Genomic DNA, 22,525 nt, shown 5'->3' on the forward strand with positions numbered 1-22,525 from the left:
GACTCTGTCTCAAAAAAAAAAAAAAAAATAGGCTGGGCGCGGCGGCTCATGCCTGTAATCCCAGCACTTTGGGAGGCCAAGGCGGGCGGATCAAGAGGTCAGGAGTTTGAGACCAGCCTGCTCAACATGGCGAAACCCTATCTCTACTAAAAATACAAAAAATTAGCCAGGCGTGGTGGCGGGCACCTGTAATCCCAGCTACTTGGGAGGATGAGGCAGGAGAATCGCTTGAACCCAGGAGGCGGAGGTTGCAGTGAGCTGAGATAGCGCCACTGCACTCCAGCCTGGGTGACAAGAGTGAAACTCTATCTCATAAATAAACAAACAAACAAACATAAAAACATAAAAAGATAGAGGAGTTCCTTCATCCTGCAGGAAAAAGTGGTGGGTCATGCAGCATCAGAGCTGTGAACTGAGAAATCCTAGGGAAAGAAGGGGCCAGTGCCTGAGTCCTTACTGGATGATGGGAGCAAGGGGGAAGGGTGGAGGCTCCCAGGCTGGAACTCTCCGGGAGGTTTTTGGCTGGGGAACAGAAGGGAGAGCAGGAGGTCCCCAGGTAATGAAATGAAGGAGGGAGTTACAAACTCTAGCAAATTCTGGGGAAGTGAAGGGATCTGAGGATGAGGACCAGATTCTGGGACAGGGATGCTGAGCGGCTAAGTCGGGAAGACGCTGGAAGCCGGGCACGGTGGCTCACGCCTGTAATCGCAGAGCTTTGGGAGGAGGGAGGATCGCTTGAGGCCAGGAGTTCGAGACCAGCCTGAGTAACATAGCAAGACCCTGTCTCTACGAAATATTTGAAAATTATTCAGGAGTAGTGGTGAGCAACTGTAGTCCCAGCCACCCAGGAGACTGAGGAGGGAGGATTGCCTGAGCCCAGGAGCTCAAGGCTGCAGTGAGCTATGATTGCACCACTGCACTCCAGCCTGGGCGACAGAGCGAGACCTTGTCTCCAAAAATAATAAATAAAAAACGAGACAGGGCTGGGGCAGAGGAGGCAGCAGGATCTCTGGGGACCCATCCCCGGTAGCGATCACGCGTGCGGAACGTCCAGGACGAGACCCCAGGGCTTCGACCCCCACGGGGCCGCTCGTGCGGGGTGGGGCGGGGTCTGGGCGGGGTCTGGGCGGGGCCCGGGAGGGGTGGGGCGGGGCTGGGGTCCCGGGGGCCGGGGCGGGGCCGGGCTGGCGCTGCGCAGCCGCGGGGCGGCCGTCGCGCATGCGGGGCTCACACGGCTGCAGCCGGCGCTGCTGCCACTCCCGGGAGCATGAAGGACCGAACCCAGGAGCTCCGCACGGTGAGTCCGGCCCCAGCGCGCGGCCGCCCACCGCCGGCCGCCCGCGCCAACGCGCCGGACACTTCCCGCCCGGCTCCCGCGGCCAGGAGGGCGGCCGCTCCTGCGCCCCTAGCCGTGGCTGAAGGGAGCGGGGCGAGCCAGGGACCTCGACCCCCCTCCGGGTTCCGCCCCTCGGACCCACTCGGGGTCACGGGCTCGCGTGAGCTCGGCCGCGCTGATACGTGGACGCTCGGCTGGAGTCCAGGGTCCTGGATAAACTTTTCGGGGCCACCTTGATTTGGGGGGTTCGGAGGGTATGATGGGGTTTCGGTGGCGGGACCTCTTCCCCCTCCCGCAGAGCAGGCCCTGTCTCTGGCCCCCCCACTGTCCCTCATCTCTGACCTCCCGTCCCCCCTCGGTGTAGACAGACGAGGGGACCGCGGTGGGAACCTCCTTGGTGTAGACAGACGAGGGGACCGCGGTGGGCCGGTGCCGGTCCCCTGCGCGGGGCCCCGCTGCGGGGCGCGCTGCGGAAAACTGGCCCGTCGGGTGGGGGCGGCCTCCTCGGGCCGCCCTGGTCACCTGTGGCTCCCATCACCTGTGGCTTCCCCTCTGCTCGGTCGCAGTAGGGATCCACTGCCCGCCCCAGGTCTGGGGTCGGGAGGGGGCGTCACACCCGCCCCCGGTCCACCTGTCCACCTTCGGGCTTCCGGGCAGCCCTGGCTGGCGTTTCCAGACCCTTCAGGGTTCCTTGCGACTTGGATCTATTTTTCCACCTGTATCTGGGAAACCCCTGGGGTGTGGCTCCTGGGGCGGGGTTTGGGGGGAGTAGGAGGATGCACAAACGTTCTGAGTCAGAGCCCACCCTCTCCCAGCCCAGAGACCCCTGCAGTCTGTATGGGTCCCCTTCCCCTGGCCTCTGCCCTTAGGGATGAGGAGCCCAGGAGGATGGTGACTGGGAGTGGAGGACAGTGACGGAAATGAAGCCTCCCTGGGTGTGTCGGGGGGGTGGGGATCAAGGCTGAAGACTAGATTGAGTCTCATCTGGTCATCTGGTCCCCTGGCTGGCTACCTGGCTGGCAGCCCTGCCTGCTGATCCCTGGGAGTACCCCCAACCCCGCGCCCTCGGCTAGGATCTAGAACCCTAAGGTCCCCTCCTATGGAAAATGTCAAGTGTCCTTTGGGCGTTTGACCCCATGGCTTGTCTTCTCGACCCAGAGGCTCCCTGAGTTGGAGGCCTGTCTGCCCCATTATGTCATGGTTGCCTCCTGGGCATCCTGGAATCGGGACCTGGGCTCCCCTGCCTTCATCTCCCCCACTTGCTCTGGCACCACGGCCTCCACTTTGCCTCCAGACCTGTTATTCCTGGCCCAGCGCCCGGCCCCTGGTGTAAACCCCATGAGGTTTCAAAGGAAGAAGATGGTCCCTCAAGTCGCGTATGGGCTCTAAACACTTCCCCCGCGGCCCCTGTGGTTGCCCTCAAGTTTCCTGAGCTCCGTTGAGTCAGAATGAGTGTTTTTCTGGTGATGGATGGCTGTGTGGTGTAATGTGCTGATGTTTAGGCACCTGGTAGGTTACCTGAGGGTATGTGTGGGAACCAAGTGGTCAGGGGAACCATGGGCCCTTACACAGGATAATAGCCTCTGGCATGCCAGCCTTCATCCCCCTGGCTGAAGGGGAAACTGAGGCACAAAGGAGACGCGGATTGCCTGCTAGAGGGAGGGGTGGTAGAAAAGGGCTTTGCCTCATCCCTGAAGATAGTCAGACTCAGGTCTGGCTGACACGGGGACAGCCAGTGGAGCTGGGGTTGTGAAGCGTTTGAACCCAGATCTTTTTGCTCTGATGTCTGTCTCTGTTACTACCTCCTCGCCCCCTGATTAGATGGTGAAGCCAGGCTTTGCTTTGAATGGTCTGAGGCTTCCGCTCCAGACGCCTCCACCCTCCCCACACAAGGCATTCAGAGCCCAGGGAGGCTGTACCCATTGCTGGGTGGCCATGCCCAGGGAGGGCTTTCTAGCAGACAGGAGGACAGCTGGCAGGCAGGAGCCCACACGGGGTGGGGTGAGACAGTCTTGGTGGGGCCGCCATTCCCACAGGCTTCCTTCCCTCTAGACCTGGGGTTCCCATCTGTGAAGTGGGGATGAGAAAGCCTAGAATTCAGTTTCTTGGGGCGAGAAGCGGGGCCACAGGTCTCCTGACTCCAGCTCCACATTTGTAGGAGGCCTGAAGCCCCAGGAGTCAGAATTTTCAGCCCAGAATCCCCAGGAAGGAAGAGGCCAGTACTGGCTGAGCTGGACTGGGCTGGACTGGGCTAGACTGGGCTGGACTGGAGCGGGCTGGGCTGGGCTGGGCTGAACAGAGATGGTGCTGGGGACAGCGGCTGTGCACAGCTCCCAGCCCTCCCTCCCTCCCTCTTCCTCCTCCTCCTCCCTCTTCTTTCTCCTTCTCCCCCACCCAACGCCACCACATTTGGAAGGAGGCGAAGGGAGCTTATTTATAAAAGTCACACTTGGGGAAGGAGCTGGCGCATTTCCTCACTCTGCAGGCCCGGCCCAGCCCTCCAGCCTTCTCCAGCTGCCAACTCTCCCTCTGCAGATGGGGAGTGAAGGGGGTCACTGGGGACTAGCCAGGGGGCCTCAACACTGTCGCAGGCCCTCAGAGATCAGAAAGGCCACTTGCAGGTTACAGGTAACAAAGAGAGACCGAAGACAGGGCCAGGGTCACATAGCCAGGGAAAGACTTTTGGGTTAGAGCATCTCCAGGGAGCCCCACTCGGGCTGTAGCTGCCTCCTCCCCTCAACTCAGAGACTCCCTGATTTTCTTCCTGGGGACTTTGCAGAGCTGACCTTTCTCCCTGGGCCCAGAACGGTGTTTGCCTATGTGCCAGGTCATGTGGGACAGACACATGGGACCTGTTGCAGGAGGCTGAAGACGTAGCAAGGAGGGAGAGTTGGAGCAGCACAATCCTGGAAGGCTTCCTGGAAGAAGAGACCCTGGGATAGCCCAGGAGCAGGAGCTGGATTTGAATAGGAGGAGAGAGGGTGATCCAAAGGAGGGGACAGCTTAGTGAAGGCAGAGAGATTGGAATGCTCAACCAGGAGAGAATAGCAGGTGGTCCTGACAGCTGGTGTCTGTGGCCCCCTGAAGTGCCTTGAGGTCTACACTGGGGTCCAACTCACCGGAGCAGTCCAGGCAGGCCTGGATGGGAAGGCCCAGGGCCCTGCTTTGCCCACCAGTTTCCCCTTCTCTCTTTCGTTGCTGGGAAGAGTCTGGCGGTTGGGTGGCAACGCCGGGCAGGTTCATCCTTAATCTCCCTCTGCTCACTTCCTCATCTGCAAAATGGAGCCAGTGTTACCTGCCTTGCAGAGTGGCAGGCACGAGGGTGTAAGAACAGGAGCCGGACAGGGCTCACCCGATCCTTCCTCCCATTACCTCCCAGAGGTTTCCCAGCATGAACGATGCATTTGGGTACATTTTCATCTGGGGTGCAGATGGAATGGCCTCCCGGGACCATCTAGTTCAACCTCCTATCTTACAGATCAGAAAACAGGTCCAGAAAGGGCCGGGTGTTTGTCTGAGGTCACGCAGCCTGTGGGGGCAGAGCCTGGCCCCTTCCATGGCCTGAAGCTGCCTCCCTGAGCCACTCTGGGGCCCTGTGAAGGGGCAGGCTCTGCAGGGCGGGGACCTGGTGTACACAGAGCTGGAGGCTGGGGACAGGGTGAGGAGGCTCAGATTGCACAGCCGTCTTTCCTGCAGACCCAGCTTGGCCTCTCGCACACCCCTGACTCAGCTCCGGGCCTCTCTGCACTAGTGATATTGACTTTGATTAGTCATTTAAAAGAAGAAGGGAAAAAAATAGCCCTCGAGGCAGACAACAGCCACTGTGCTCAGCAGTGATGAATCAACCTTGCCGGCCTGATAACTTCCCCTGGGACAGGCCTGGAGGCTGCCTGGCCTCTGCGCCTCTTGGAGGAGTGAGACTATTACCTCCAGGAAGGTGTCATGGAATCCTGGAGTCTCTGCTAGGAGAGACCACCAGGGCTGCCCCACCTCTGCCAGGGGAAGCTCAGGGCATCTAGCCCCCCATGGTTCCAGCAGGGTCTGGTCTTTCTAGCAGTCTCCATGCTAGGGAGGTAAGGAAGCACTCCCTCCCAGCCTTCCTGGTTGGAGGTGGTGTTTTTTGTTGGTTTTTTTTTTTAGACGGAGTCTCGCACTGTCGCCAGGCTGGAGTGCAGTGGTGCCATCTCGGCTCACTGCAGCCTCCACCTCCTGGGTTCAAGTGATTCTCCTTCCTCAGCCTCCTGAGTAGCTGAGACTACAGGTGCGCATCACCACGCCCGGCTAACTTTTGTATTTTTAGTAGCGACGGGGTTTCACCATGTTGGCCAGGATGGCCTCGATCTCTTGACCTCCTGATCTGCCCGCCTCGGCCTCCCAAAGTGCTGGGATTACAAGTGTAAGCCACCACACCCAGCCAATTTTTTTTTTTTTAGACGGAGTCTCGTTCTGTCACCCAGGCTGGAGTGCAGTGGCACAATCTCGGCTCACTGCAACCTCCACCTCCCAGGTTCAAGTGATTCTCTTGCCTCACCCTCCCGAGTAGCTGGGATTACAGGCATGCACCACCACACCGGCTAATTTTTGTATTTTTAGTAGAGATGGGGTTTTGCCATGTTGACCAGGCTGGTCTTGAACTGCTAACCTCAGGTGATCCACCCACCTTGGCCTCCCAAAGTGCTGGGATTAAGGCATGAGCCACTGCACCCGGCTACCCCTATAAATTCTGATTCAGTCTCTTTGGGGTGGATCCCTGGAAGCCGTTTTTTTTTTTTTTTTTTTTTTAATCCCCCCAAAGGATTCTGGTGCTCGCCCAGCTTTGAGAACCGCTGAATGCAGAATAAAAAAAACACCAGGATGTTAGCTAGGCTTGAGGGCTCACACCTGCAGTACCAGCTACTTGGGAGGCTGAGGTGGGAAGACTGCTTGAGCTCAGGAGTTTGAGACCAGCCTGAGCAACATAGTGAGACCACCATCTCTACAAAAATTTAAAATTAGCCAGGTGTGGTGGCAGGCGCCTGTAGTCCCAGCTACTCTGGAGGCTGAGGCTGGAGGATTGCTTGAGCCTGAGAGATCAAGGCTGCAGTGAGCTATGATCTTGCCACTACACTCCAGTCTGGACAACAAAGCGAGATTCTGTTTAAAAAATAAATAAATAAATAAGAGCTAGGCGCACTGGCTCATGCCTGTAATCCTAGCACTTTGGGAGGCTGAGGCAGGCGGATCACCTGAGGTCAGGAATTCAAGACCAGCCTGGCCTGTAACATGGTGAAACCCCGTCTCTACTAAAAATATAAAAACTAGCCGAGTGTGATGCGGGTGCCTGTAATCCCAGCTACTTGGGAGGCTGAGGCAGGAGAATCGCTTGAACCTGGGAGGTGGGGCTTGCAGTGAGCCGAGATTGCGCCACTGCGCTCCAGCCTGGGCAACAGAGCGGGACTCTGCCTCAAAAAAAAAAAAAAAAAAAAAAAGTGCCAGGACAAATTGGATGTTGGTTGGATGGGAGAAGAGGAGGAAGATGGCAGATGTCCTAGGTTTCCGGCTTGGGGTTCTGTGCTAGGCAGTTCAGAGGAGGGGGCTCTGGCAAAACAGGTGGAGCCTGGTTTTGGCCAGGAGGCAGGCAAGGTGCCCGTATGATATCTGGGCACATCCGTCCATAAGACACTTGGGCCTTTGAGTTTGTGCCCCACAGTTCCAGCTGCCACCTGCACAGCGAAGGGTTCCAAGTCCCCAACTCCAATCCAGCCCCCTCTCCAGAGCTGTGACTGCCACTCAGAAAGCATTGGTAGATCCCCAAGGGAGCTGGGCCCTAATTATTCCACAGAAATCTGTGTGTCCACTTTTGTTTTTTTGAGACAGGATCTTGTTCTGCACACCTAAGGAGTGCAATGGCACGATCATAGCTCACTGCAGCCTCGACCTCCAGGGCTCAAGCAATCCTCCCATCTCAGCCTCCTGAGTAGCTGTGATTACAGATGCATGGCACCATGCCCAGCTAATTTTTGTTGTTTTCAGTAGAGATGGGGTCTTACTATGTTGCCCTGGCTGGTCTCAAACTCCTGGACTCAAGTAATCCTCCCACCTCAGCCTCCCAAAGTGCTGAGATTACCAGCGTGAGCCATCGTGCCTGGCCACTTTATGTATACAGTGCCCACCCTGGCCAGCCCAAGACACCAGGAAGACAGCATGCCAGGGTAGCCACATCACCTAGTTACATTTTGGTCAAGAGTGTGTCTGGGCTGGGAAACAGAGGAGGTAAGGGTGGCAATGGGACTCTGCCATCCCACGTCCTTATCAGTTTATTCCGTGTCCAATGAGAACTGATTACGTGTCTGAGTTAATCTGGAGGACATCTCTAGAATGTTGCCACCAGGCTCTGGCTTGGATGTGGATGAGGGTGCAGGGGGCAACAGAGTCAGGAGCCATCAGAATCCCACAAACTGAAATAAGCATCGGAACAAATGAAGAAATGAAACAGGAAAAAGGTCCTTCACTCGAACCCCAAATCCACTCCACAGACAGTGGTTGGGAAGGGCTTGGGGCTTTTCTTGACAGGAAATGCTACATGATCACTTATCTGATTCCTGGCTGTATTAATAGAGGTAGATCATATAGAAAGAGGGAGGGGATGGGCCAGATCTTTGGCATTGCCCAGACCACAGTCAGCAGCAGATTCAATTTGTGTGCTGTATGACAGGAGACAGAGGCACAGTGGAACAACTCTTGGGCAGGGGCTGTAATTTGGGGTCCCTGGGAAGGATCTGAAAGGGAAGGAATACTTGAGAAGAAAAATCTAGGGAGGATGTGGATGCTGCCTTCAGGTCTATAGCAGGGGTACCCCAGGGAGAGGGCACCCACAGGTTCTTTATGGCCTGGAACCAAACTACAGGAAAGAGAAGGACTCTAACAGTTGGGGCTGCCGGAGATGGGCAGAGCTGTTTGGGGAAGCTAGTGAGCTCACCGTCACAGGAGGTATGCAAGCTGAGGCTGGAAGCTGAAGCCAGGGGGACTTTTCAGGTCCCTTAGGGCCTGAGAGTTTTCAGCCATGGCTCCAATAGGAATGTGAATGGTGTGTGGAAGAACGAGGTGCAAGATACTGATCTGGGGGGGCAGGGAGGCTTCTGGAAGGAGGTGGCATCAAGGAAGAAGGGAATGTCACCTTCATGGAATCAGCATCCTGGGTAGAGGGATGTGCCTGGGGGAAACTTGGGGGCAGAGGGTGGATTGTAGGGCCAGGAACGGGTTGTAGGTATGGTGGAGTGGGGTCTGATCCCAGGGGAGGGCAGCGGGATAAAGAGCAGAGCTGGGGGTGAAAATTCCCAAGAACGAAGAAGTAGGAGGACGTGGGAGGAAAAGCCCCCTTGGCCCATCCCCTCTAGGTTTTGCTTGGAGATGTGGCTGGTTTCACCATGCCTCAGAGGTCAGGCCCTCAGCCCCCCGACTGGCTTTGGGGCCAATCTCAATGCCACCTCCAGGGTACACTTGACCTGGGTGCCCCCATCAGACCCTGGCCCTGATCTCCCTTTCCCCAGCCCTACCCTCATAGACAGAGGGTCCAGAGGAGGATGCGGGCATCTCTCCTCCCAGCCCTTCTGTTAGAGAAGCTTCCTGGTCCAGCCTTCAGCCTTTTGGGAAGGTAGCAGGTCAGAGCTGGCCGGATGCCGGGAGAAGATCTGCCCCCATTACACAGATGGGCAAGCTGAGGTCAAGAGAGGCAACAGACAGGTGCCAGGGGTCTCTGAGGGCAGGACAGGGGTTCGGTGGGGCTGGCAGTGACTCTTGTCTCTGGCCACGGGAAAGGAGCTGGAGAACTCTCCATCCACCCTTTGTCATCTACCCTGATCCTCTGAGCACCAGGGCAGAGAAGGCAGGACACTGAATGGCAGGAGCTCCTGGGGCCACTTCCCAACCTGGCAGCCGGCCCAGGAGGAGGAACTGGGCTCCTCCTGGCAGTGCTCTGCCTCAGTTTCCCTAGGGAGGGCTCCTCTGACTCAACTCCTAGGCTTGTCACGGTCTAAAAGCGTGAAAACGGCTCCTGGACTTTCTGTGTCTGTGGGGAGCTTGGTGGGGGAGGGGGTACCACCTGGTGACAGCCACAGGCACTCGGTGGGGAGTGGGAAAGAGAATTTATTTTAGCTGCTGGGGAGGTGGTGTGATATCTTAAAGAGAGGAGGCCCCTCTGAGCCGCCTCTATCAAAGCTCCTAACTACCCCCTCTCCCGATGAGTCCCCACTTTGATGGGGTAATGTGAGCCCCTCACAGAACATGCTCAGGCCGGGCGTGGTGGCTCACACCTGTACTCCCAGCACTTTGGGAAGCCAGGTGGGAAGATCACTTGAGCCCAAGAGTTTGAGACCAGACTGGGCAACATAGTTTGACCCTGTCTCTACAAAAAAAAAAAAAAAAATCAAAAAGTAGCTAGGTGTGGTGGCATGCATCTGTAGTCCCAGCTTCTTGGGAGGCTGAAGTGAAAGGATGGCTTGAGCCTGGGAGGTCGAGGCTACAGTGAGTTATGATTGTGCCACTGCACTCCAGCCTGGGTGACAGAGCAAGACCCTGTCTCAATCAATCAATCAGTCTCAATCAGTCCATCCATCAATCAAACAAACATACGTGCCCTGCTTCCCCACTTTTTCTCAGCCCTCCCTCCATGCAGCCAGGTGTCACTGTCCCCATTTCACAGAAGAGTAAACAGAGCCAGAGGGGTCAAGGCCCAGCCTGATGAGTCCCATCAGTTCTCTCAGCCCCTCAACCTCCACCTGCCTCCGTCCTAACGAGAGAGCACCGAGGTGGGGTCAGTGCTGAGCCAGGCAGTGCCGCTCCCATGAGGCACTCAGAAATGAGGTGGGAACAAGACTAGATGCAGTGATTCATGCCTGTAATCTCAGCACTTTGGGAGGCCGAGGCAGGCGGATCACCTGAGGTTAGGAGTTCGAGACCAGCCTGGCCAACATAGTGAAACCCGTCTCTACTAAAAATACAAAAATTAGCTGGGCATAGTGGCGTGCACCTGTAATCCCAGCTACTCGGGAGGCTGAGGCAGGAGAATTGCTTGAACCTAGGAAGTGGAGGTTGCAGTGAGCCAAGATCACACCACTGCACTCCAGCCTAGGTGAAAGTGCGAGACTCTCTCAAAAAATAAAAATAAAAATAAAAATAAAAAATAAAAGAGGTGAGAACAAGCCCCGAGCCCCAGAGACGTCAGTCCCTGCTCCAGGGTGGCCACCCTGAATATCCTTGCCTTGGCTGCAGAGAGAGACCTGGCCTTGCCAGCAGTGTGGGCTGACCCTGGCCAACTCACGGTATGAGGCAGACAGTAATGATTGTGTGCAGCATGCCGGGAAGTCAGAAGTATAATTACCCTTGCCCCACCATGGGGGTGGCTTTTGTACAGCTGCTCCTGGGACAGTAGAGTGGGGCCTGCACCTGTGGCTGAGGCCTAAGGCAGGACCCGAGCCAAGTGGCAACATGACTGTCCCCTCATGCCTGCTGGGTCCAGGTCTGGAGACTGGAAGGAGGCAGACCGAGTTCCATTGGCAAGACCGACAGGGAGATCAAGTGCAGTGGCTCACACCTACAATCCCAGCGCTTTGGAAGGCTGAGGCAGGAGGATCGCTTGAGGCCAGGAGTTCAAGACCAGCCTGGGCAACACAGTGAGACCCCGTCTCTACAAAAATAAAACTTAAATTTAAAAACTGTTTTTAAAAAAGACTGACAGGAGATTCCTAAGAGTTCTGATCCATGCCACCTCGGGGCTGGGGTTTAGTGGTGCCCAGGCCTGGGACACAGCGGGCAGGTCTCCCCTTACAGGGCCCACTCTGGAAAGGGAGCTTGGGACCTGTGGGCTCCACCTGAATTAAAACCACTGGAGCCAGGCATGGTTGTGGAAACCTATAATTCCAGCTACTCGGGAGGCTGAGTTAGGAGGATCACTTGAGCCCAGGTGTTCAAGGCTGCAGTGAGCTGTGATTGCACCCCTGCACTCCAGCCTGGGTGACACAGCAAGACCTCAACTCTACAAATGTGTGTATGTGTTTGTGTGTGTGTGTGTAAACCACAGGGCCAGGACAGTAGAAAATGCACTTTCCAGGCAGCTGTCCTAGGGGCCTAGGGGACCCAGGGGGCCCAGACAGAGCGGCTGGCCCCAGGCTCGCTTGCCTCCCCAGCTGCAGGGAGGGGGCAGGCAGATAGGCGAGGGAGGAAGTCCCTGGCCCAGAGGCTGAGACTTGGCCTTGACAGCAGTGTATCAGGCAAGGTTCCTCTCTCTGTGCCGGGCCCCCAGTGGTCCTCCAGATCTTACTGTGGCTGGGAGCGGAGGGCACAGCCAGGCCTGTTCTTGTCCCTGCCCAGAGGCCCCCAGGGAGAGGGGGAGGGGCAGGGCCCTGGTGCTCTACCCTGGGCACCTGCATGTGTACAGGTGTGTCCTGTACATACATCCGCTCATGTGTGCACAACCCTGCACAGGCCAAGGACAGCGATGATGATGATGATGTCGCTGTCACCGTGGACCGAGACCGCTTCATGGATGAGTTCTTTGAGCAGGTGGGAGCCAGCACACCCCACCCTTCCCACACACTGGCAGACCTTGGGGGGCCACTCTCGCCTCTGAGCCAGGTTCAGGGCTCTTTCACACCTGCACCTGGCTCAGCAGCTCCGGGGCGCCAATGAATGAACCGTTTTGAGGGTGAATAGATGGAAGCTCAGAGCGGAGCTAAATCTGGGATCGCACTCCTCCCCATCTGGGTCTGGAAGGATGCACCCCCACTGCACCCCAGCACCCAAAGCCTGGCCCATCCTCCCCCTGAGCCGTGACCGCAGCCCTACTCTGGGCCATCCCTGGGCCCCAGAAGCCTCCTCCCCCGATTTCCTCCTCCTGACCACCCGGCCTTGGTCCGCAGGTGGAGGAGATTCGAGGCTTCATTGACAAGATTGCAGAGAACGTGGAGGAGGTGAAGCGGAAGCACAGTGCCATCCTGGCATCCCCCAACCCCGATGAGAGTGAGTGTGTGGGGTGGGGGACAGGTTTCAGGCCCCACAAGCCTCCGGAAGGGGCTGCTGCCAGGGAGGCCTCACGGGACCTCTGCAGCCTTCATGGCTGGTGGGCTTAGGCGTGCCTGGGCGGGCCAGGGTCGGGAGGGTTTCACGAGAAGCCTTGGGAAATGCAGCTGTCCCTGGCTTGGAATTGGGGGGTCAGTACCCAGCATCCCAGGCCGGCCAGACCAGTCTCCATGAAGACTTGGGTGATGGGAGAGGCGATCAGCCCCGCCCTTCCCAGGTGAACTGGCTTTTTTTTTTTTTTTTTTTTTTTGAGATAGAGTCTTGCTCTGTCGCCAGGCTGGGGTGCAATGGCACAATCTCAGCTCACTGCCACCTCTGCCTTCCAGGTTTAAGTGATTCCCCTGCCTCAGCCTCCCAAGTAGCTGGGATTACAAGCACGCGCCACCATGCCCGGCTAATTTTTTGTATTTTAGTAGAGATGGGGTTTCACCATGTTGGCCAAGACGGTCTTGATCTCCTGACCTCGTGATCCACCTGCTTTGGCCTCCCAAAGTGCTGGGATTAGAGGCATGAGCCACCGCGTCCGGCCGAACTGGCTTTTTTCTTTTTTTTTTTTTTTTTCATGACGGAGTCTTGCTCTGTTACCCAGGCTGGAGTGCAGTGGCGCCATCTTGGCCCACTGCAACCTCTGCCTCCCAGGTTAAAGCACTTCTCCTACCTCAGCCTCCCGAGTAGCTGGGATTACAGGCATGCGCCACAACGCCCGGCTAATATTTGGTATTTTTAGTAGAGACGGGGTTTCTCCATGTTGGTCAGGCTGGTCTCGAACTCCCAACCCCAGGTGATCCGCCCGCCTCAGCCTCCCAAAGTGCTGGGATTACAGGCATGAGCCCCCGCACCCAGCTCCAAGAAGGTGTTCTTTTTTTTCATTTCAAACTGGCTTTTTTCTAAGGCAACTGGGCTGGCTGCAGCCCTGGGCTTCTGGGAGCGAGGGAAGGAAGGAGGGAAGGAGGAAGCTGTCTGTGATCAATAGGAAGGCCCCTTAGTCCAGCCCCGCCCCTCCCCTCGCCTCCCAGGGGAGCAGATGGCAGCTCTGAGGCGTCAGCGCTGTGGGAGGGCAAGCTGGCCAAGCAGGCAGAGCTTCCGGAAGGAGCTGGCAGCCCTGGCACCTGGCCATGTGGCACCCCGGGGCGGGCATTCTCAGGGCTCCAGGAAGTCACCCCTCTCCCTCCACACTGAGAGCATGTATGTCAGGCTCGCACTCCGTCCCCAGACAGGTCCCCCTGACCTGGTCCTCACGTTCCTGTTGAGATGTTGGTTACTACACTGAGAGATGCCAGGCTGATGGGATAGGTGCCCTCCCCTGGAGGGGGGCTCACCCTGAGCCCCAGGGATGCAGCCGTCAGGTGTTTGAGGGAGGCAAGCCCTGGCCACCCAGGTGCCCGGAGTCAGATTTTCTTCTCACCTCCAGCACAGCCTCCCGGTCTATGACCCCTCACCCCCAAGCCCACTGGCATCTTCAAGAACCCAGAGTAAATCTTTCCACAGCCCCAAAGTGTGCATGAACCCAGGTCAGTGCCACAGCAACTAAGCCAGTGCCCCGCCCTCAGAAGGCAAAATGGGTCAGGTGGGAGCAGGGTGGACTGCCTCAGGAAGGGCAGGAGGGAGAGAGGGACGCCCAGGGCTCACCATGCTGCGCTCCTCGCCTGAGAGATTTGTTGGATGGCAGCATGAGACGGATGTCTGTGTGCCCAGAGGTATCTGGGTCACTGTGTGTCCCTCTGTGGGCTGTTCCTGCTCAGGGTCAGGAGGTGGCTGATTGTGGGGTGGGGACGGAGGGCTCTAAAGAGCAGGGGAGTGGGTCTCTCACTGCTGGCAGGTGGGGCGGGCATGGGGCAGCAGAGCTGTCTGCTCCACACCTTGGGCTCCTACAGGCCACCTCCGGCACCATCTCCTGCTGCGGTGTCATGCACAGTCATAGGGACCGGTTCTGAGTCACCACCCATGAGCTGAGCAGTCGAGACCTGGCGGAGTCCCAGGCTCTCGCTAAGAGGAGGGGGCTCATGTTGGGGGTTCTAGGGCACAAGCGGCACAGAGTTAAAGAGAAGTCTCAAGGAAAGATGGCAATGAGTGGGGGGCTCTCCCGGGCAAGGCAGGCTCTGCCTCCTCTGGGGGCTGCCATCCGGCCTGGGCTATTTTGGGTCTGAGCAAAAGAGGCTGAGACGTCAGAGCAGCTGGTAACCGACTTTTCCTTTGTTCCTACGGATGAGGCGCCCTCCTCCGCGCCTTGGAACCCCCCCTTCCCCGCTCCACCTCACTGCATTCCACTTGGGAGGTGACCCCATCCGGGGCCTTCCTGATAGACCACTCTCAACACCCCTCCCTGTCCCCTCTAGGACAAACCCCAGCCCCAGGGGCAAGCAGAGGGGCGGGTGGGAAGGTGATAGCCAGAGCTCAGTCCCAGCTTCTCCCGGGGCAGAGTCCTGGGGGTGTCCTGAGACTGGGGTGTTGCCAGGAGCACCCCCAGGGGAGGCAGCTGTCTTGTCCCACTTTTCCATCCAGCTCCTCTCAGGCAGGGGGGCAAGCTGGGCACCCCCATGACCTCTGCCAGCTTTAGGGAGATGGTTCTAGTTGGAACAAGGGCCGCAAAACACTATGCCACCACCTTCATCCAATTTAACCAGGGCCCCAGCTACCTGCTACGGCCAGGGCCAATTGTGCCCACCTCTTTGGACCTGAGGGCCCACATCAGCGCCCACCCAGGCCATCCACCTCTTACCCCCTTCCGCCCGCCAGGTACTTAGCACCCAGGGAGGCGCAGCTTTGTGGGAACAGCAAAGTCTGCCCCACCCAGAGTGTTTGAGCATACGACTCAGGGAGTGTGGGGTGGTCCCCTGTCAGCCCCCTGGCTGGCTGCGAACCCTCCTGAGCCACCAGGTAACACCAGGTGAGCCCGCACCGCCCGCCCCCCCCCACCTTCAACTCCAGCAAGTATCAAGTCACTGTTCCCGGCGCCAACTCCAGCATCGCCAGCTGCTCCACAATTACTTCTGCCTTAAATTTAGACCCATCTGTTATCTCCAGGGGGTGGGGGCGCCGGCAAAGGAGGAAGGGAGGCTCCTCTGAAGACAGCACAAGAGGGGGTGAAGCTGCAGCTGGTGCAGCCCTGGCCCAGAATTGGGGGAGGGGGCGGGAAGGCAGAGCCTTAGCCAGGGGAACAGGGGAGAACCGGGATCTTCCCAGAGCCTCCCACTGGCCCCCTGTGCTGGAGGCTGAGCCTGCACGTCAGTCCCGGCAGAGCCTAGGGGGCCTACCCCCACCCTTTCTACTTCCCCAGAGACGAAGGAGGAGCTGGAAGAACTCATGTCCGACATAAAGAAGACAGCAAACAAAGTTCGTTCCAAGTTAAAGAGTGAGTCAGGCTTGTCTGGGGGTGGGTGGGGGGCATTCTAGGCCTACTTCCTCTGGGGAGCCCATGGGGTTTTGCTCACCCTGAGGGGGTGCGCCGGATCTTGCTTTCCTTTCTGAGGGTGCATCATGTGCCCATTCACTCAACAGCTACTTGGCAAGGCCCATTGGTGCCAGACTCTGGGCTGGGCCCAGGGACACACCCGCCCGAGGCTTTGTCGAGGGCGGGCTCCACTCTGGATGGGCACTGCCCCTCATCTCTGCTAAAGAGGGTTGAAGAAGTGGCCAGTACTTCCTGGTCTCGTGCAGAAGCCCTGTATGCTGGGTGAACAGACACATACACCCCATGAGTGCCAAGGCCTCGGGGCCACATGCCCTGCAGGAGGGGCCGCCTGGCTGTCCCCGCTGTGGGCATGGTCCCTCGTACACAGCCTCTCTGAGCAGAAAAGGAGCGGTACCCAGGCATAGGGTGGCCAGAGCTACCAGACCTCACACACACGCAGAGCTTGGAGTAGGTGTGCATCGTGCACACACCACACAGCGTCACAGCTGGAAGAGCCTCTGTAGGCCCCTGCTCCATCGGTGCCTGGCACTGACCCCACCAGCCACAGGCCACACACATACCCTAGGGGATGTGGGGAGGTGGATAGATGCCGGGTGTGCGGGTAGGGGACGGAGTTGAAGGGGGCTGGTTATGACTCAGCAGCCACCTGTGCCCCCAGGCATCGAGCAGTCCATTGAGCAAGAGGAAGGCCTGAACCGCTCCTCCGCTGACCTGAGGATCCGGAAGACACAGGTGTGGCCACGGAGTCTAGGGTGGGCGGGCACCTGAGTCTCTGGGTCGGTCCCCACGGGGCCTGACCCCTGCACCTCCATCTCGGGCCCCCAGCACTCCACGCTGTCCAGAAAGTTTGTGGAGGTCATGTCGGAGTACAACGCCACGCAGTCCGACTACCGCGAGCGCTGCAAGGGCCGCATCCAGAGGCAGCTGGAGATCAGTGAGCTGGGGGTGGGGCTTGGGGCGGGGGGCGGGGCCCGAGGCTGCTGCTTAGTTAGGGGCCCGGGGGGCGTGGCTCGAGGCAGCTGCTGAGTTAGGGACCGGAGGGGCGGGGCCCGAGGCAGCTGTTGAGTTAGGGGCTGGAGGGGCGGGGCCCGAGGCAGCTGTTGAGTTAGGGGCTGGAGGGGCGGGGGCCTGAGGCGTCTGCTGTGTTAAGGGCCGGTGGGGGCGGGGCCTGAGGCTGCCGCTGAGCTTGGGGCTGGGGGGAGCCCGGGCCTGGGACTGGAGGGGGCGGGGCCCAATGCTGCTCCTGAACTCCCCGGAGAGGGCTGGGCTCAGTGTGACCCCACTCGCTTGCAGCCGGCAGGACCACGACCAGTGAGGAGCTGGAGGACATGCTGGAGAGTGGGAACCCCGCCATCTTTGCCTCCGGGGTGAGTGTAGGCCCCATCCCTCCGGCCATGACCCCCTCACCATGTTCCCCGCGTCCATGACCCCGGGTCTGGACAGTATTTGGACACAGACCCCTTGTAAGGCAGGTTTTAGGGAAGGAAGAGTCCCAGAGAGGGGAAAACACCAGGCTGAGGTCACATAAGTGTCGGCGGCAAAGGTGGACTCAAGACCCCGTCTCCTGATGCCTCCCAATTGGACCCACTTTCGCCGGCGGCCAGCGGCTCCTCCTCTTATCCGTGGGCCCTTTTCCTCTTGTGGAGGACATTTGGCCATCTCTGTGTTCACGTGAAGCCGGGCAGGGGTGCTCCCTGAAGGACATGGCACACAGGTGTTCGAGGCAGGCTTGGGGCTGTGAGTTCCAGGAGAGAGGGGAGGAGCAGTCACATTCAATGTGGGGGAAGGAACGGAAGAAGGGCAGTTCCAGGCCTGGGTCCACGGGGCAGTCAACTTCGGCTCTGCAAAATGCTGGTGATAAGGACTGTCACTGAGCACTCGCTCTGTGGCCAGCACAGGTGGAAGGTGTCACTAGCTCCAGGTTACAGGTAGGAGATTGGCTTGCAGAGAAATTAGGTAACAGCTAGCATGTGGCAGAGCCAGGTAGCAAGGTGGGGAAGGCTGCGGCTTGGGAGGAAGCCTCGGGCCCCCTTCCAGAGCAGCTCTGCCCACCCCAAACGCCCTCCCCCTCGGCCCTCTGCCCTGCCCCTCAGCAAGCCTCTGGGTCCCAGCCCCCTGCTCCCACCCCCAGATCATCATGGACTCCAGCATCTCGAAGCAGGCTCTGAGCGAGATTGAGACGCGGCACAGTGAGATCATCAAGCTGGAGAACAGCATTCGTGAGCTACACGACATGTTCATGGACATGGCCATGCTCGTGGAGAGCCAGGTGAGCACCGGGCCCCCATGCCCTCCAATCCAGCCCACACCAGCACCCAGGGCTGCACTAACCTCGCCCTTTCTGCCTGACACGCTGCCCTGCCGGGGAGGGACCAAGTTCTCAGGTAACCAATTACCTGCTGTTGAAACTGCCGCCAGGGCCCTGCCCACCCGAAGGTCCCTGTCCTCTGCATGGCTCTGCTTGAGCTTCAAGAACCCCAGGCCCTGCATGGCCCCACCCCCTATACCCCGCCATCTCTCATTCCTCTACTGTTTCCTCATGGGGCCACTGTGGGCCATGCATTTCCCCAGAGACTGAAGGCATAGCACTGACCAGGACAGCTCAGGGACCTGCTTCCTGGAGTGAATGGCTGTTGGGCAAAAGAGTTGCCTAAGAACAAATGGAAGGTTCTCCAGTGGGGCTCAAACTTGAATGAGTCACCTGGAGGACTTGTAAGTTTCCAGGTCCCCGTCCCAGAGACTGGCAGGTGAAGGTCCAGGAAGGTACCTCTCTGACAAGCTCAAGAGTGGTGCCGCCACAACTATGGTTCCAAAATTACACGGAGTAACACCGTGACCACGACGGCGCGGCTGCCTTTGTTGGAGTGGTCAAGGAAGGCCTCTCAGGAGGGGGCATTTGAGCTGATGCCAAAAAAGGGTGAAAAGGAGCCAGCTGTGAAGACTTCGCAGCAGAGATGAAGAGCTGGCCCCAGCAACACTAAGGTCCCAAGCCCAGCAAGACCCAGACTTATTTCGGGAACAGAAAAAGGAGGTCCTTGCTGCTGGGGCACAAGGAGTGGTCGGAGCTGAGATGAAGCTGGAGAGACGAGGTGGACGGGGCCTTGGCAGGCAGTGTGCTGGGGAATTTTCGGTCTCTTCTAGATCGGAGGGGGTTTGGGTTGTTTGTTTTGTTTTAGCAAAAGATGGGATCTTGCTGTGTTGCCCAGGCTGGTCTCAGAACTCCTGGGCTCAAGTGATCCTCCCACCTCAGCCTCCCAAAGTGCTGGGATCATAGATGTGAGCCACAGCACCCAGCCAGGTTGGAATGTTTTAAGTATGGGAGTGATGTGACCTTGGTTAGGAAGTACGGAGGCCGTCAGGAGGCTGTTGCTGCTGCCATCTGGTGAGAAACAGGCCATGGTGACGTGGACGCCAATGAAGGCAACCGATGGACTTGGAGAGGGAGACACGCCCTAGGAGTCTTGTGGGGCAGTGTCATGGTCAGACTGGCCTCTGGGGGCAGCATGGGACCAGATCACAGGGCTCAAAAGTGGGCTGGGCAGGGGGTTCTTTTTTTTTTTTTTTTTTTTTTTTTTTTTTGAGACGGAGTCTCGCTCTGTCGCCAGGCTGGAGTGCAGTGGCAGGATTTCAGCTCACTGCAACCTCTGCCTCCCAGGTTCAACCAATTCTCCTGCCTCAGCCTCCCGAGTAGCTGAGACTACAGGTGCTCGCCACCACGCCCAGCTAATTTTTGTATTTTTAGTAGAGATGGGGTTTCACCATGTTGGCCAGGATGGTCTCGAACTCCTGACCTCAAGTTCTTAAAGACTGAAGACTCCAGACAGCAGACAGAGCTGGATGGAGCTGTCATGCCTGAGGATGGGGGTGTGGGGAGGCTCACCCGTGGCCACCTCAGGAGCTATGGCCAGGGCAGGCCCAGACTCCAGCATACCCACTCCTGCTCCCACCTTCCTTTGCCTGGCACTCCCACCTTTCTGACAGTGTTCTCTGCATGGTCCCCAACCCTCAGCTGAGACTGCATGGCCAGCTCCACCCCCAGGCTGCTCTGCGGGGAAACGTGGGAGCTGCCTTGGGGAGCCTGCCTGGCCCTCTACACCCCACCCAGGGTACCTGGCCCAGGTGAGAAGCCGTACCCCAACCTCCTCACACCCCCTTTTTCTCTGTAGCCTCAGGGTGCTTTCCTGAAGTCCTGCCCCAAGCCCCAACCCAACCCTGAGGAGAGGGCCCTCTGGAGCTCGGGTGCCCCCGGCCCCCGCAGGGAGAGATGATTGACAGGATCGAGTACAATGTGGAACACGCGGTAGACTACGTGGAGAGGGCCGTGTCTGACACCAAGAAGGCTGTCAAGTACCAGAGCAAGGCACGCCGGGTCAGTAGCCCAGCCCTGCCCAAGCCCATGCCCCAGCACCCATTAGGGACCCCCAACCATCCCACATCCCTCCCCATCCCACCTCTCCCCCTGCTCTCAGGAGCTCCCCATGACAGCCCCCTCCCAGGCCGTCACCTTCCCCTGCTTGGATCCCCGACTGTCCAGCCCTCAGCCTTTGCCATAGTCCCACCCCACCTGCCGCCACCACTGTCTGAGGCCTCTCCTGCCCGCTTCCCATGCAGAAGAAAATCATGATCATCATCTGCTGTGTGATCCTGGGCATCGTCATCGCCTCCACTGTTGGGGGCATCTTCGCCTAGAAGCCACCCAAACTGCCACTCCACTCCAGGTGGGCCACTCCAAGGAGGCCCTGGCTGCTGCCACCTGGCTGGGCTGCCCTCCCAACCCCCGCCTCTGGCTCAGAGCACCCTCCCTCCCGGCTCCCATGCTCCCTCCTCTGCCATGGGCCCTCCGTCCCTGCCCCGTGTCGTGTGCATGATCTCTGTGAGTGTGCGTCTGTACGGAAGAGGCAGAGGGAGGCAGCCAGCGGGGCGTGATGCAGTGTACGCAGCAAGGGGCAGACCCAGGCAGGGCCGCCAGGGTGACACAGGCCACGCTTCCTTGCCTTCAGTAACTCGGTGGGCCTGGGTTCTGCTCTTCCCTGGGGACCCTAACCTCGCCTCCAACTGACCTGCCCCATCCTCTGGCCTCTCCAGCTGTCCCCACAAGCAGAGCCCTGAGGGGTGGGGACCAGCTGGCCACATGGTGCTGCTTTTCAGGTTAGGGGAGAGGTGGCCCTGAGGGACAGCCCAGCTGAGTCTCAATCACTGATCACTGCCAGGGAGGCTCAGGCTGCCATGGCTCCAGGCTCCCTCCCCTGCTTAGGGGCAAAGTCCATCGGGTCCTGGGCCTCAGCTTCCCTTCCCACATTCCTCCAGCCCCAGGAGCAACCCCTTGGGCTAGATCTGACCCCAGGTGTCCCTCTGGAAGGGGCTGGCTGGTGCCCCATCTCCAGCCACCTCAGCAGCTAGGGAGGCAAAGCAGGCTGCAGTCAGGCCCTCGAGCCAGTGTTGCATGTTTGGGATGGTGGCTCCTGTTGTCTTGCGCTCTGGGAAGTCAGATGTCATTTCAGGCCTGCAGTCTCATCCTGCCCTTGCCATCCCCCCATCGATGTGCCATGTGGGTCAGGTGTCCCGGATGCAGTATTTGGCAGCCAGCCGGGGAGGGCTACCTCCTCCTCAACACCTTGGGGCTTCTCATGGGAAATGTGACCCTGCCCCAGGACCCTCTCCCTCGTGGACAGGCAGGGAGATGCATGCGAGTGCATGCAGCAGGGGATGGGGCCGTGTCCGTGTGCCCCACCCTCCCTCGGCTTTACTCCTGCCCAGTGACTGTGACCACTGTCCGTGTTGCCTTCTTGAACAGCGATTCCCCCCAACCCCTTCACCAAAGGTCTTGGTACAACCAGCTGCCCATTTTGTGAAATTTTTATGTAGAATAAACATTTGTATCTGTACCAGGCCTCTGTTCTAGATTTCTTCCCCAGGTCTCGTGGGGGAAAACCTTAGGAGGTTCTCACTATTGCCCAAGCTGGCCTCCCACCTCAGCCTCCCACAGAGCTGGGACCACAGGTTGTACCTGGCCTGGCTGCTCTAGACTTCTTGCCATCTGCAGTGTCGCAGTCTTAGAACCTGAAGATGAATGAATGTGGCACTAAGAGGAAGGGCTCAGAGGCGAGGATCCCAACTCAGCCTCAACCCTACCCTGGGCCTTCAACTTCCTCAGACCTGTCTCCGGCCATGCAGTGGAGAACATCCAGACCTTATTCCCTGAGAAAGGCCCAGAGGCCATGCTCAAGGCCTGGAATCTGACACCTGCAGGAGACCCCACTGCAGGGCTTAGATCCTCAGACCCCAAGCCTCACCCCACTCCCAGACACCCAGCCCCTCTGGCCCCTGCACCCATTCCCTAATGTCTTAAGCTGCTGAACACCTAATCCAGCTCTGTACTGCAATGCCCAGGATCTTGCCCCTCTTCCCACATGGACCAAAAGGCTCAAGCAACCATTACCCCTCCTCTCCTATCACAGCCTGCTGGACAGTCCCACACTACCCCAGAGCAGGACCTGCCCTTTCCAACCACTAGTGACGGGACAAGAGATCAGCCCAAGACATCCAAGCACTGGGCTGATGGGCAGCTGACCGTGCAGCTCAGTGCCACAGTTCAGGCTGAGGCTGCTGGACTGGCAAGGCCTTCACAGGAAGGGAAAACGGACTGGCCAGCAGGCACCACGAACACATTTCATGCGGACCCTCTACCCAACTTTGCTTGGTGTGATTATGATAGTTATATA

General features: G+C 58.5%; 1 protein-coding gene across 3 annotated transcripts; it reads left to right on the forward strand.

Moving 5' to 3' along the window:
* Positions 1-1,196: 1,196 nt before the first annotated feature.
* On the forward strand, positions 1,197-21,704 carry STX1A (syntaxin 1A). 3 transcript variants are annotated; one of them, XM_032756868.2, is made up of 10 exons: positions 1,197-1,297; positions 11,798-11,875; positions 12,232-12,331; positions 15,669-15,743; positions 16,462-16,535; positions 16,629-16,737; positions 17,097-17,170; positions 17,935-18,072; positions 20,062-20,172; positions 20,415-21,704. In XM_032756868.2, the coding sequence occupies exons 1-10, from the start codon at positions 1,268-1,270 to the stop codon at positions 20,490-20,492; spliced, it is 867 nt and encodes a 288-aa protein (XP_032612759.1). In that variant the 5' UTR covers positions 1,197-1,267; the 3' UTR covers positions 20,493-21,704. The 3 variants fall into 3 exon arrangements, with proteins under 3 accessions (XP_032612759.1, XP_058300118.1, XP_058300123.1); XM_058444135.1 differs by lacking the exon at positions 20,415-21,704 and having other exon boundaries at positions 17,935-18,187; positions 19,970-20,172; XM_058444140.1 differs by lacking the exon at positions 20,415-21,704 and having other exon boundaries at positions 19,970-20,172.
* The last annotated feature ends 821 nt before the right edge of the window (positions 21,705-22,525 follow it).

Source organism: Hylobates moloch, unplaced genomic scaffold (genome assembly GCF_009828535.3).
Source record: "Hylobates moloch isolate HMO894 unplaced genomic scaffold, HMol_V3 SCAFFOLD_1, whole genome shotgun sequence".
NCBI classification, from domain to species: domain Eukaryota; kingdom Metazoa; phylum Chordata; class Mammalia; order Primates; family Hylobatidae; genus Hylobates; species Hylobates moloch.

What these genes read in the sequence shown, in the direction of transcription:
- STX1A (XM_032756868.2), top strand. Translation starts at nt 1,268, where the DNA reads ATGAAGGACCGAACCCAGGAGCTCCGCACG. An exon ending in GAACCCAGGAGCTCCGCACG is followed by an intron (nt 1,298 to 11,797) that starts GTGAGTCCGGCC and finishes AACCCTGCACAG; the next exon opens with GCCAAGGACAGCGATGATGA. An exon ending in TGGATGAGTTCTTTGAGCAG is followed by an intron (nt 11,876 to 12,231) that starts GTGGGAGCCAGC and finishes CTTGGTCCGCAG; the next exon opens with GTGGAGGAGATTCGAGGCTT.